This window comes from Mandrillus leucophaeus, unplaced genomic scaffold (assembly GCF_000951045.1).
Source record: "Mandrillus leucophaeus isolate KB7577 unplaced genomic scaffold, Mleu.le_1.0 Scaffold231, whole genome shotgun sequence".
Taxonomy (NCBI): Eukaryota; Metazoa; Chordata; class Mammalia; order Primates; family Cercopithecidae; genus Mandrillus; species Mandrillus leucophaeus.
Genome location: NW_012102377.1, coordinates 2,767,559 through 2,781,978, shown reverse-complemented (window position 1 = coordinate 2,781,978; position 14,420 = coordinate 2,767,559). Strand labels below are relative to the sequence as shown.

At 38.6% G+C, this 14,420-nt stretch overlaps 1 protein-coding gene across 1 annotated transcript in view; it reads right to left on the bottom strand.

Annotated features, from left to right (window-relative positions):
- Positions 1–6,620: 6,620 nt before the first annotated feature.
- The window catches only part of DNAJB11 (DnaJ (Hsp40) homolog, subfamily B, member 11), a 23,178-nt gene continuing 15,378 nt past the window's right edge, over positions 6,621–14,420 (bottom strand). The window contains exons 5-10 of the mRNA XM_011981901.1: positions 10,918–11,060; positions 10,351–10,433; positions 9,653–9,710; positions 8,449–8,560; positions 7,834–7,993; positions 6,621–7,078 (exon numbers count right to left, since the gene is read on the bottom strand). Coding sequence (XP_011837291.1) covers positions 7,014–7,078; positions 7,834–7,993; positions 8,449–8,560; positions 9,653–9,710; positions 10,351–10,433; positions 10,918–11,060 — 621 coding nt within the window. The 3' untranslated portion in view covers positions 6,621–7,013. The remainder of the gene's footprint in view (positions 7,079–7,833; positions 7,994–8,448; positions 8,561–9,652; positions 9,711–10,350; positions 10,434–10,917; positions 11,061–14,420) is intronic.

Sequence of the window (14,420 nt, the reverse complement as noted above, 5' to 3'; positions counted from 1 at the left end):
TTCACTGCAACCTCCACCTCCTGGGCTCAAGTGATTCCCCTTCATCAGCCTCCTGAGTAGCTGGGATTACAGGCGTGCACCACCATGCCCAGCTAATTTTTATATTTTTAATAGAGACGGGGTTTCACCATGTTGGTCGGGCTGGTCTTGAACTCCTGACCTCACGATTTGCCTGCCTGGGCCTCCCAAAGCGCTGGGATTACAGGCATGAGCCATCGCGCCCGGCCACTGTCATAATTTAATTGTAAGTGCTCCTTCTGTGGTAAATGAACTCAGCTTTCCATATTTAACTAACATATTTAAGATTTCTTACTGGCCAATGATTCATCCTTTGTTAGTCTTGCGTGCTGGCTAATTAGGTGTATGCATTTGTGTTAAAAAGCTCTCTTATATATCCCAGCACCTAGCACAGTGCCTGGCAATCAGAAGAAATGGATTCAGTGATGATTATGTTGAGTTCTGTAGAGTAGTAGAAGATACAATTGACTTGAAGGACTCTTCTCGTACTGTTAGGTTTAAAAACAGATAGTTGTCCTCTTTTTCTGGAACTGGGATCTGAGTGGTGTTGGCAGCTATAGTGAGAAACCAGATCTGTCATTTGACATTCCTCTCAGTTTTGAGTGTCCATAGCTTTGATCAGCATCTCTCATGTTCTCATTAATACCACAGATGTGTAATCCACATTTCCCAGGCCCCCCAGCAGAGAAAAGGATAATCCTAGGGGCCAGAATGGTGTGACATTTACTCAGATCTCATCCCTGAAACTCCAGCTGCCAGAATGCTTTCCTTCCTTGATGGCAGGGATGGGGTTGGTACTCATGGACTTGCAGATGGTCACCTCATTCTTTTTGAATTCACTTGCCTATTGTGAGCACTATGTGGCCCCTCCATGGCTGTTCTGATGTTCCACGGTCTCAGCTGCTAATTGTATGGCTGTCTCATTTGATCACCTGGGGCAAACTATATTTTCCAAAAATGGCCACAGCAATATTTGCAGATCTACATACCCTTCAGAACCTTAAAGAGTCTTTTATTGAAAGGTCAAGTCTAATTCCCCTCCCCAGGAAGAGGGGTGAGACTTTGTGGCTACCTCCATGAATGAAAATGTGGTGGAAAGGATGCTGCATGACTTATGAGGCTAAGTCATAAGATGAAATAAGCTTCTACCTGTTTCCACTTCCTTTTGGGAAATGTGTCTTGGGGGCCCTGAGCCAAGATGTAAGAAGTCCAGCTATGTATAGCTACCATGCTGCAGAAACCACACAGAGACAAAGATTCGAGAGGAGCCTCCCCATTTCCAGTCCCCAGCTGCTTGAGTCCTCCTACCTCCCAGAATTAACTGCCAGACATGTGAGTAGAAATGACTCCAGACCCAGCCTTCAAGCTGTTGTCCCAGCTGACACCAAGTAAAGCAAAGGAGTTGTCTCTATCAGTCTAGCTCATATTGCAGATTTGTGAGAAAAAAAAAATGTTGCTGCATTAAGCCAGTAAATGCTAGGATAATTTGTTACATGGCAAGAGTAACTGGGACATCACCCTTAGGTTATCATTAGGCTCTCACCTTGTTTCTTGTGAGACCCTTGCTTTTCTTCTATACCAGTTGCTGAGAAGAATTAGAGGAAGATCCTTGCTCCCACCAATGTCAGCATTTCTTTACCAGAAAACACAGAGGCATTTAACTCATAATTTGAAGCCTTATAGCTTTTTATAATGGCCCTAGTGGTTATACTTTTTATTCAACTGTCTCTGTTTTGTTACAGTTACTCTGCCCACAAAATTTAGTGCAAGACCCCTTGTGATTGTTGTGAGACATCAATTCAAATGACACCGTGATAGCATTACTGTCAAATCATGCTTCCCTCTCAATGTTGTTGAAGAAGCTGGTCCACCCCAACCCTGTTCCTAGAGGTTAAGTTGCTTTTTCCCACTTGAAACATTGTACAACAGCCAAGAGCTTATCTGGTCAGTTTTAATGTGTCCTGCCCTCTCCTTGGGCTTTTTGCAATGACAAACATATAAGAGATGTGAAAACTCTGTGACTTACACACAGTAGGTACCTGGTGTTTTAAGCTCTCTTCCTGAAATGCTCACTGACAATAAAACTATTAAACAGATCAGGATTGAAAACATAGCTTGGTTTTGTGCCAGCAAAGACTCTCTTCTCTCCTTTCCAGATTGACATTGATCCATTAATCAACAGTACGTTCAACAGTAATTAGTAAGTTATGAATCCAACTATGTGCCTCTATTTTATCCCCAGGGGATACCACAAGATGAATCATCAAACACCTTGCTGAAAACATCATCACATTTCCTGTTCTAGTTTAATGTTACCTAACTGGTAGAAAACATAGAAGACTTAATTACATGATCGTTTTTTTTTTTTTTTTTGAGACGGAGTCTCGGTCTGTTACCCAGGCTGGAGTGCAGTGGTGGCGCAATCTTGGCCCACTGCAACCTCTGCCTCCCGGGTTCAAGTGATTCTTCTGCCTCAGCCTCCCGAGTAGCTGGGACTACACTGCAACCTCTGCCTCCCGGGTTCAAGTGATTCTTCTGCCTCAGCCTCCCGAATATCTGAGACTACAGGCACGTGCCACCAAGCCTGGCTAATTATTGTATTTTTAGTAGAGACAGGGTTTCACCATGTTGGCCAGGCTGGTCTCGAACTCCTGACTTCAGGTGATCCACCCGCCTTGGCCTTCCAAAGTGTTGGGATTACAGGTGTGAGCCACCGCGCTTGGCCTTGTTCTTAATCACCTAGTTTGGCCCCTTGCAGTGGCTTCCATAACTGTTACTAATTGTCAGGAACTATCCCTTAATTTATTATTATTATTTGGCAGAATCAGGCTCCAAATCAAAATCCAGACTGTGTGGAATCTGCCTTGTTTACATTAGAATTAAGGGAGGCTAAGAGAGGAGGGTCATTAAATGCATTATTGAGTTTGCATTGAAAATTATCATTATTATTGTTTTACTTAATATCCAGATTTTTAGTGGCAATAGCTAGAAAATGGCTTTCCAAAAAAAAAGAAAAAAAAGGTCTGGGGCTCCAGAGCCGATAACTCTCACACTATTTTAGCACCACCTTCACACAAACATCATGCATTGCAGATGGAAGGAAAATTTTAAAAAATCCTAAGCCTTCCAAACCTCAGTTGTGCAACATATATTATTAACTCATTCTTTATTGCCTGTCTGTCCCAAGAGAGGCATTCCAGTTGTAAATGTCAAATCAACCAACCACTCTATGAAACATGTACTATTATTGTCACCATTTTACAGAGGGAGAAATTAAGGCACAACTAGTAAATGGTAGAACTGGAATTTGAATCTGATCAGTGTGATTCTAGAGCATGTACATGATAACCACTATGGTATATAAAACCTCCCGTTTTGTTTCTATATCCTGTCAAAAAATGATGTTTTCAACATAAAAGGGTAGAGTGAACATCAGTAAGAGGAAATGGAAGCCCAAGAGGGAAGAGGTGACTGATTATAAGAAACACTTTCTTTGAAGGAAATCCTGTCTTCTGGACTGGAGACAATTCCAGAATACTGAGAAAATCACCTAAATGTGAAAGTGAAGATCCCTAGGGTCCAGTATGGGTCCACAAAGAGTAAGTCATATCAGATACACCTAATTTCCTAACAGGTAGTCGTCTAACTGGATTTCAACAAGGTCTCTCAGCATACCTGTGTGGACAAGATAAAGAAATACGGCAGATGCAAAATCAGTTATTTTTATGGAGGTTGACATGACTTTACCCTGATGTTCAGATGATTGTCAATCTGGAGCAGGCTTTCAGTGGCAAAATCTAACTAACAGTTGGCTTCAATTCTTTGGCTAGTGCTTTTATTAACTGTTTAGATGAAAATCTCATGTCTCAGTCAATACAGTGCACAGATAACATCAGGTGGAGAGGCTCATACTGAATGACTGATTTGGAAGATCCCAAAACATGGTAACAGACTGGACCACTGGGCCGACTGAGTTGGGGGGAGGTAACTGAATAGGAGTGAATATGAGGCCCTTTATCCCAAAATACTAGTCAACTTCTGTTGAGTGACCTGGCGCAGGCTGGGCGATACTCTTTAGAGCAGTGCAATCCACAGAAATATAATGTGAACTACATACGTAATTAATTAAAATTTCCTATTAGCCAAATTCTAAAAAGTGAAAAAAAAACCCTCAGGTGAATTTGAGTAATATATCTTGTTTTTAATATCTATTTTATTTCACCAATTATATTCAAAATACTATCATTTAAACATGTAATCAATATAAAATTGAGACATTTTACATTTTTTTAATACTAAGTCTTCAAAATCTAGTGTGTATTTTATGCTTCATAGCACCTCTGTTTGGATGAGCCACATTCCAAGTACTCAATTGCCACATGTGGCTACCAGATTGGACTATGCAGCTCTAGAGGGTTTTCACTGACATTCAGTGTGATGAGACTGCCCCCAAATTATGTCATTCTCAGGCTGGCTGCATTATTAGAGGAACTGTGCTTAAAGTTATACTACTCAGAAATATTTTATTTCTCTTAATGGAATAAGAGAGGGTCAGGGCTCTTTGACATCTAAAATCATGATGGAAGCTGTGTAGGTGCCCACTGCCTGTGACCTGTGTCCAACCCTTCACTGTGAGTCCTGGGGCAATTTCAGTGACAAAAATACTAGAATTTTAAAAAGTGAACACTTACCAAATGGTGTCTTCTTCTCTTGCTTATCTTTCAGAGTCCTTGGATATCTTTTGTTCATGGTAAAGGTTGCTACTGGAGCCAATAGCAGCTTTTTTTCAAGGAATAGAATAAAATTATCTTTCCATTCCCATTTCTAGTAACACCTGATGGAACTTTTCAGACAGGTTTTAAGTTTCCATATCCTGTTCCCTTTTCAGTGATTTCTGAGCACTAACATCCGTCTAGGATTTGGCAATCCAGCACCTAACCAATAGTGAATACAGATAAGGGGCAGAAGTATGCGTAAGTGAATAAATCTCTGAATAGCCCAAAAAGATGTTTAAGATGCATAAAAGACCAAGCACAAAAATATCACTCTTCATTGTCTCCATTTTGCAGAGAAAACTGAGGTTAACAGGTTTCCTCAGTGTCATAGCGGTTAAGTCTGATTCCAGGCCAAGCATCCTTTCAGTCTCATTATATAGCTCCCTGGAATGGCTTTTTTCCTTGCAGAACTGAAGACACTATTATCTGTTCTTCCACATTAATTACCTAGCATCCTTCCTCTACAGTGTTTATTTTCCCTTCTTAAGAAAATCTATGGAACTTTAATATAAATCTTTCCAAAATACAATGTGCCTCAGATAAAGCACTTCAAGCTACCTGAAGTTGAGTCCAATAATGAAAGAATATTTTTAACTCATTAAATCATGACAATCTAGACAATGGATAAGAAGTGACAAAGCCCCATTAAAATTCTTCTTTGTAGGAAACACATTATCCCTATGGGGTCTTTCTCAACAAGACTAGTAGCTCTAGCTCTTAGTATCATGACTGACCCTTGCGTATATCTTGGAAAAATGGGGATTAGTAAGTGCAAATAATGATCAAGACTTCGCCTGGGCTAAGATATATAAAGGAAATGATGATGACTCCTAAGAAATGCTCAACTAGAGGCAATTCAGTACATAATGAATCTTACAGGTACAAAAAGTCCACTAAATTTACGTACGTATTTATGTGGTTTCACTTGATGTTTTTTGGTTTTTTTAGGGACAGTCTTGCTCTGTCACCCAGGCTGGAGTGCAGTGGCATGATCTTGGCTCACTGGAACCTCCACCTCCCAGGTTCAAGCAATTCTCCTGCATCAGCCTCCTGAGTAGCTGGGATTGCAGGCGCCCATCACCACGTCCAGCTAACTTTTGTATTTTTAGTAGAGACAGGGTTTCACCATGTTGGCCAGGCTGATCTCGAACTCCTGATCTTGTGATCCACCCACCTCAGCCTCCCAAAGTGCTGGGATTATAGGTGTAAGCCACCGCGCCTGGTGATTTCTAAGATATGTATAGCCAAAAGCAGGGATGCTGCTGGAACTATGCTGATGTCTAGAAGGCAGCTCTGCACACAATGAATTGAAATACTCACTAGCAGAGACCAAAAGCCCAAAGTACATGAGAAGTAGAGTGTGATGTGACTATACATATGAAAATGAGGGAGATGCAAAAGTCAAATGTACTCATCGGATAGCATCTGAATTAGGTGCCATGAGAAGAGCAAACATAATTTGCAACTCTAAATTCCTTTTCTAGAACCAGTGGTAGTCCTTGTTCCTAAATAAACCAAAGGCTTTCTAACCATGAGGTCAACTGAAATCATATACATGAAAGGTGCTTCCTAAACAGTAAAGTGTCCATATCAGATTATTATTCCCAAATTAAATGAGAGAAAACATACTTCCTCAGGGACAATTAGATCTTTGTGTAACCTTCATTCATGGACCCCAATCAACCAGTTACTTCCAAGCTCCTTTCTAGCAGATGCCGTGTATGTAATTGGGCATGGGGACTGGATCTATATCACTCTTTTGCATGCTTGTGCATCCATCTTGCTTGATGGGAGGACAACCCAAATAGCTCACAGAAGAAACAGGAGTCATGAAAAAAATAACAACAAAATGTATTTAAAAACAGACTTCTCCAGTTGGCATTTTGAATGAAATTGCTAACAACTCCAACCCTCTATGTTGTGTTTCTTTTGCTCCTGGAGTCCTCTTGCAGCTTTAATTCTTGAAACTCAGGCGGCAGCACCAGACATTAAATCCCCAAAGGGAGAGGTATTAGTAAACCTTTTGCTGGTCATTCTTTTCTGAATGCAAATGGACAAATTCTTAAGCCCTCTTATTCATTTCATGATGATCATTAGACAAAAAAAATTAAGCCAAACTTGCATATTGAAAATAAAAACAAAAACACACACAAAAAAACCCTGTAGATAATAAATATCGCCGATTCACTTATTTTAAACAAAGTCCAATTTTATTCACTGTTAATATCCTTGCAGTCCATTGTATACCTTCTGCACTGACCCTTGTTTCAGTAGCTGTTTGATACCTGAAGAATGAATGAACAAATGACTCCATTAACAAAAAAATGTTACTTTCCTAGTGTTTAAAGAGCATATTTCAAGAAAAGGCTCATAAAAGGCCTTATGACAAACATGGATGTGAATTAAATAACTACCAATCTCCAACATAATCGCATGTAGGTAATCCCACACATGCACATATGTTTCCAGGATGATCCCTTGTCTCTTTTAGGCCCACATACCACATACATATCCCACAAAGCTCTGCAAAATGAGGAATGAGAAGAGGCAATCAAAAGGGAAAGAAAACTCTTCAGCTAAGTCTCCCATTCCTTCTTCTGTATCCTCTTTTCAGTTTTTACCTCCTTCATTGCTCTCCTTTCTCTTACTATTTAGGACCCCGAGTGGGGCCCTCTTCTCAGCCAGTCATCCTAGACATGCAACCATAAGCTTCTAATCTTTCTATTGTCTATCTCATCTTTCCTTTTACAGAGTGGTCCAGCTCATTTGTTTTAAGGGATTCTGTTTCATTCCCACATACTCTATCACTCCCTAGGTTTCGAAGCACAGCTTACACAGACTTTTGTAACACAAAGATGGAAGAGTTTTAACATATCGCCTTTACAAAGTAAGATGAGTTCATTCCTATGTTAGTGTTCTACTAGCATTAATGATTGATGTCTTGATGTCTCATGTCACTGGAGAGTTCTGCTTCTATTGCCACCCTTTTCTCATCACACACACACACACACACACACACACACACACTCATATGCCATACCTTCTCTTGCTTCCTCTGTTAACTGTTCTTTTGGAAAATCCACATCAAAAGTGATTATCAAAGAGCCCTTGATATTATTGTTGTCAAAGTTGGGGAGCCCTTCCCCTTTCTTCCATAGCTTCGCTCCTGGCCTGGTGATCTTATCCCGGGAAATATGTACCTAGGAAACAAAAGGGAACGCACTGCAGCAGGAGCGGTACATCTGAAGTACATCATACAGCTTCTAGTGAGCACTAGTACACAAAGCTAATGTCATAGCTCAGCAAAAAGAAAGAATGAAGGAGCAAAGGAAATATCATTAGGACAATGTCAGTCAAGAACAAAGGATTTTATTAAAGAAGAAAAATCAAACACAAAAACAAGTAAACAAAGAAAGGTTTTCATCAATAGAAACTATAAGGACAAGACTGTCAAAGGCTGTGCAATCCATTCTGAGTAGCTGAAACGTCTGGCACTGTTATTGCAGGATGCTCAGCAGCAGAGTAAGTACAGACGGAGAATACGACTGAGAAAGGAGTCCCTCTGGTTCTCAATGACTGAAACAGCTGATACATTTCAAAACTACCCACATAAAGGCTTCAAAAGGACGGAGAACAAGTAAATTGGTTTGTTTACCTTGTGACCATCCAAGTGAGTAATATCCATCTCAAAGCCAACCAGCGACTCAACTAATGAGATTGTCACATTTGTGTACAAATCATCTCCTCTCCTTTCAAATATTGGGTGCCTAAAAACAGAATAGGTAAAAATCATTAATTTCCACTTTAAGTTCAAAGAGTTGTTAGAAAAATCTTGGAAAAAGGTGAACACCACTCTTTCAAACCATAAACATTTCTTAGACATACGTTTGTGTGTAGTATTAATCGAGAATATAAAGTTGTTTAAGTCTTATTAAATGCTACTGTTAAGGAACACACAATCAGCAAAAGCCAGAGTATAAGTAAAACTATAATCATTAGATTATGGAAAAGAGAGAAAGAAAGTTTCTGGGGAGATCATCTTGAGAAATGGGTCTACAGAAGTTTCCTGAGCTGGGCTCACAAGACTAAGTTGGCTGTAGAAATGCAGATAAAATGGGTGGAAGGAAGGGGAAATAGAGTGAGAAGGAATTCTGGCAAAGACAAGGAAGGTGTCAGGTTTATTCACGAAACAACACACGTTCCAGTTTCTCTAAGAAGTGATGATAAAGACAAGGTAGGCAAAGAAGCTGGGGAAAACAACACTGAGATTAAAGAGTGCAGGAAGGAAACATCCCAGACAGTGGGCCGTCATTTCTCCCTATTCTGGTGGGAACTCTGTTTTGATGACTCCTTATAGATGCAGAGATATTACTGGTTTCCAAAGCGGTAACAAGAGAGAAATACTAATCAAGAAAGCCGGAGTCCCAGGCAAAATTGTCTAAGCAGCACTTCATGCTGAAGAGAAGCTCACAAAAGAAAAGCTCTCTCTTCACAGAAGCTGCATATTACGTAGAAAGTTCTTTCTATGGCAAAGTCTCCTATTCTTGTATGGTGCCATAGTTCTTCAGCTAAAATTTCAGCTTTGACTCTCTATCTTGTTTGTTTCTCTTTTATAACTCCTTACTTATCAATTCTTTCCTTTCAACATCTTTTGCATTTGTAAGTCCTAAGTAAATAAATAACTGGGGCTCAATCCTAGGGCCCAACCCCAAGCTTTCAGCCTTGTAGAGGAGTTACAAATCATCGTTTAGGGTAATAAGGGTAAGAAACAGAGAAAAAAGTCTCTAACTGCTCTGGTGGCCACCCACACCTCTATAATCTGACTCATCTGAGAAGACCTCTAAAATTAGATAACTTACTTGACAACTTTGATTCGGAACCGTAAATCTCCAGGCTCCCCATCCACATGAGGCTCACCTAGTCAGAGCAGATTACAGCATATTGTAAATCATACGAGTTGAATACCACACATCTATTTGGCAACTGATAATTCTTTTTAATCCACTACTTTGGGCATTGATCTGTCAAATCTGTGGTGGCCGTGTCTCTGCCTGGTTCTATCAAGTTTCAGATTATTAGAAATCATTACCTTTGCCTCAGATACAGCAGTACATAACTTGACCCATTTCCTAAACTAAGAATGATTCACTGGTCTATTGAACCTAAGTCTCAAAGCTTTTTTTTTATTTTTAGAGTTTTAAACTTAAGTCTAAAGGTGAGGTCCTGAGAACATCTTATTAATGCCAACTAGAGTTACATATCTTCTTTCATTGCTGAGTTAAAATTCATTAAGGTCTGAACACCCTAAATTTTGAGGAAACTTAGGTTACCTCATAATAACTTTTGGCCATGACATTCAAAGGATAAACGGTAATGCTACTGCTTCAGGTAAACAAAAAGCTTTGTATATCCTAAAATTGGCTGAAGGGTATTGGAAATTATATATGCATTTACTATGTGAACATTAAGATGGAGCAAGGCAGGGATGAGAGGTATTCACAAACAAGCAGAGAGCAGAAAGTTATGACAATAAAAAAATCAAATATCAATATTTTACCTTCTCCAATAAAGGGGTACTCCATGCCGTCTCTCACCCCAGGCTCTATTTCTACTTCCAGCGTTCGTTCTTCATTCACTAGTCTGAGGTAAAGACAATTAAAAGAGGAGAAAAATAATGAAAATATAAACAAAACATCAGATATATGTATAAAGTTTTATCTATTTTATCAGAGCTTTTTCTTGGAAGACTATAGTGTGCCTCTACTTGACAAAACTATCTGATAAATCTTTTACACCTTCTATATGCTAAAATCCAGGGTGAAGCTACTATACATTATATAAACATATAAGGCTGCTCTAATAGTACAAGGAAGAAAATGAAGCATTAATACTTGTTGAAAATATATCAGAAATAAAGGGCACTGCTTGTTAGTTCAGAAACATAAAAGGAGATATTTATAAGAAATACTTCAGAAAAAAATGTACATTTTTTTGTTCTATCCTTTTGCAGAACATGGCAGTGGGGAGGGGACAGAAAAGGATCTAGTATGGACCATTAGCGTTTGACTAGATAAACGAAATTAACAAGTGTTTCTTGGTAGAACAAAGAAGGTGCTTCACTTACTTGACATTAGGGCATTCATCGCAGACCACCTCCTGGGTCATTTGGAAGCGCCCAGGGCCCAGCTGGGTGGTCCGCATCTCTTGCCGGCAATTGCACTTCCGTTTGCCAGGAGCCTGCCTTGCCACAGGTTTGTTTCTAACTACCTAGGAAGTGCATAAACAACATCAGCTTCTCTCTTGTGTAAAATAGGCTTTTGTTTCCTCAACTGATCAAGGCTCTGCACATATGCCTGGACTGAAACTTCCCCTTCTCTGGCAATCTATCCCTCAGAGATCTAAGTTGACAAAACTCTTTGAAGAGTACAAATCAGGCCCCAAACAGGAATGAAGCAAACACATACTTAAATGACTCAAATTCTAAAGCTGGAGAAGTAGAGACGGGAGTAAGAAAACAAGAGAACCGAAAAATAAAGTGTATGATATCAGCATTTCTAAGCCACAATTAAATGCTACTGAGTTAAAGTAGTTCATGTAATGATTATCTTTTAAGAAATCCAAGCTGTGTAAAGCATAACCCATGAGGAACAATCACCGCCTTCAAAACCTGGTATGTGGCTACCATCCAGTCCTCTGATTAACCTAATGAAAATGTCTCCTTATTTCAGGAAACTCAATCTAGGACTATTTCTGGAGCTATCTCTATTCAGATACTTTAACACATAGGAAGAGAAACAATGACCATCTCTTTGTACTTGACTGCAATCAAACATTCTGATCCCTCTAAGAATGTAAAATTGATATATATGCAGAAATGTATTCCTAGTTTTGCCTGTTTAATTAGTCAAACATCTAATCACAAGGTATGTGCTCATGCAGCAGAATGATGAATGCTTGGAGAAAAATCCCTTAAAGCCTACCAACACATGAAAGGCCCAGGTCAACAGAGTAAATTATAGCAACAATAACAGTAATCAGAGCAAACACTTTATAGCACTTACTACATGCCAAGCAATGTGCCAAACACTTTTACATATTCATTTAATCCTCACAACTGTATGAGATGGGTACTGTTATTATCCCCATTTTACAGATGAGGTAACAGAAGTATAGAAAGGTTAAGTAACATGACCAATACACAGCAGAGCCAGGATTCTAAACTAGGCACTCTAGCTGCAAAGTCCATGCTTCTTAATTATTGTGCTATCCTATTTCTCAAGGTATTTTTTTTTCTTTAAAAAATAATTTATATACAGAAGGAGCAGGATTGAAAAAAAGGAAAAGAATTCAACATGGGGTTATTGAAACAGCAAAGCCACTTACAGCCTTTAGAATAGTTGGATTAAAAAAGAGTTTGTTCGGGAACACACTAACAGCAAAAAGTGATGTCTACTGTGTATTAGTGACAACTGCTACAGGCTTGGAAGGGAACATGGGCGCTAATTAGGCTCACCTCTTTCCTCCCATCTAAACAATCTCACTGGTTTATGAATATTTTTAATGCCCTTTTCTCCTGCAGCCTGAACAGTATTACAAGTCAGTTGCATCTTCTGTGATTTTCTACGTCTCTTCTTTCAATTATTCAGAGAAGCAGCTATAACTAAGAAGAATACACTTCTTGTCAAAATGGCACATATGCACAGGCTACCGGCTGTCTCCTCCAGTATCTTGGAAAAACTACAAGAAAACATGGATTCCAGGAAACAGTAACTACAACACAGAATATACGAGAAAATCCCACAGATAGAGGGCTGTTTTGAACTGTTTCCCCTGACTGCAGAGAACAAAAAGACTCCAGACAGCAAACAAAACAAAAAACACCCCAAGAAACCAAACAAAACACAGTTAAAACCAGTGGGCCAGGGCTCAGCCCATGATGCTCTACAGGGAAAGGTAGTTGCTGGTACCCATAAGGGAATATCAGCTCAAAGGCCAAGACAGCTAGATACCTGAGAAGGTCAATCATCTGCCCCACAAAAGACAACAAACTGAATAACACATATATTTTAAGCAATTGTACTTTGCTTAAAAAAAGATTAGACAGACCAGGAACTTAAAACAAGCATGATAATACTTAAGGAGGTAAGGCATTAGTAAAATGATATAGAGTAAGAAATAATGCAAGAATCAAGTAGAAATATTATGCATAAAAATATGAGTTGAAATTAAAACACAGCAGATGGGTTGTTACTAGAATGGATATAGCTGAAGACTGAAGTAGTAAGCTAGGAGATCAAAATGAGGTACCTCCCAGAAGGAAGCAGTGAAGGATAAAGAAACATAATTTATTTTTCACATTTAAAAGAAAATTAAGAGCAGACAGAAGTAGAAGTGATAAAAGAATTGTAAAAAATTATGAGACATATTTTCCAGAATTTAAAAAAGATGAATAACCTCATATTAAAAGATCCCAGAGTTTTAGCAGAAAATATAGGTGAATAGCTTTCTTATTTAAAAATTTTTTTTCAGATATAAGTTTCAGTTATGTTGTCCAGGCTAGAGTACAGTGGCTATTCACAGATGCAATCATAGGACATGACAGCCTCAAATTCCTGGCCTCAAGCGATCCTCCCACCTCAGCCTCCTTAGTAGCTGAGATTACAAGTGTGCTCCACTGCACACAGCTGCTTTCTTATTTTAGAACAAAAAAGAATTTCTTTAACAAGACACAAAAACTAACCATTAAAGACTGACAGATTTGATTACATTAAAATCAATTAGTTCTGTTTGCTGAAAATTGAAATAAATCTTAAACATAATGAAAAGACAAGTTACAAACACATAGGCTATATTTGCATTACATACAGCCAACAAAGAATTAGCAGCAAGAGTGAAGTACTCTTAGAAATCAGTAAGAAAGAGGCAAAAGAATGAACAGGCATTTCACAAGAGAGGAAACAAATATGGCCAATAAACACAGGAAGAGATGCTGATCCTAATTGGTAACTTAAAAAAATGTAAAACAAGACCATAATGAGATAATATTTTATACCCATTTGATGGGCAAAAATTAAGAAGTCTAATAATTCCAAGTATTAGTGAGACAGTGAATCTATAGGATCTCATAAATTGCACGTAGAAGCGTCAGGACAATCAATTTCAAAAACAGTACAGTATTAGCTTGTAAAAATGAACATTGGTTCATATTACCCAGCAATTCTACTCTCAAGCATATCCACCTAAGAGATATTCTTGTTTATCTGAACCTGGATATATGGATTAAAAAGTTCATAAAAGTACTGTCTGGAATTAAATAAAACTGGAAGAAACAAAAATGCCTATTAATAAATTATGGTCACAATATAGCAATAAGCAACACGGGTGAATCCTAGTAACATAATAGTGAGTGAAAATAACCAGTCTCAGGAAATAATGAATAAAATACCATTTCTAAAAAATCAAAAACAATATAATAAACAATACATTATTCAGGTATTCATATATACATGATAAAATAAGAATGGCAAAAGAAAAAGACATAATTCAATACAGTAGTTACCTCTGAAGGGAGGCAGGGTAATGGAACAGGGAAGTAGCCAGATTAAGTCATGGTAATGTTTTACTTAG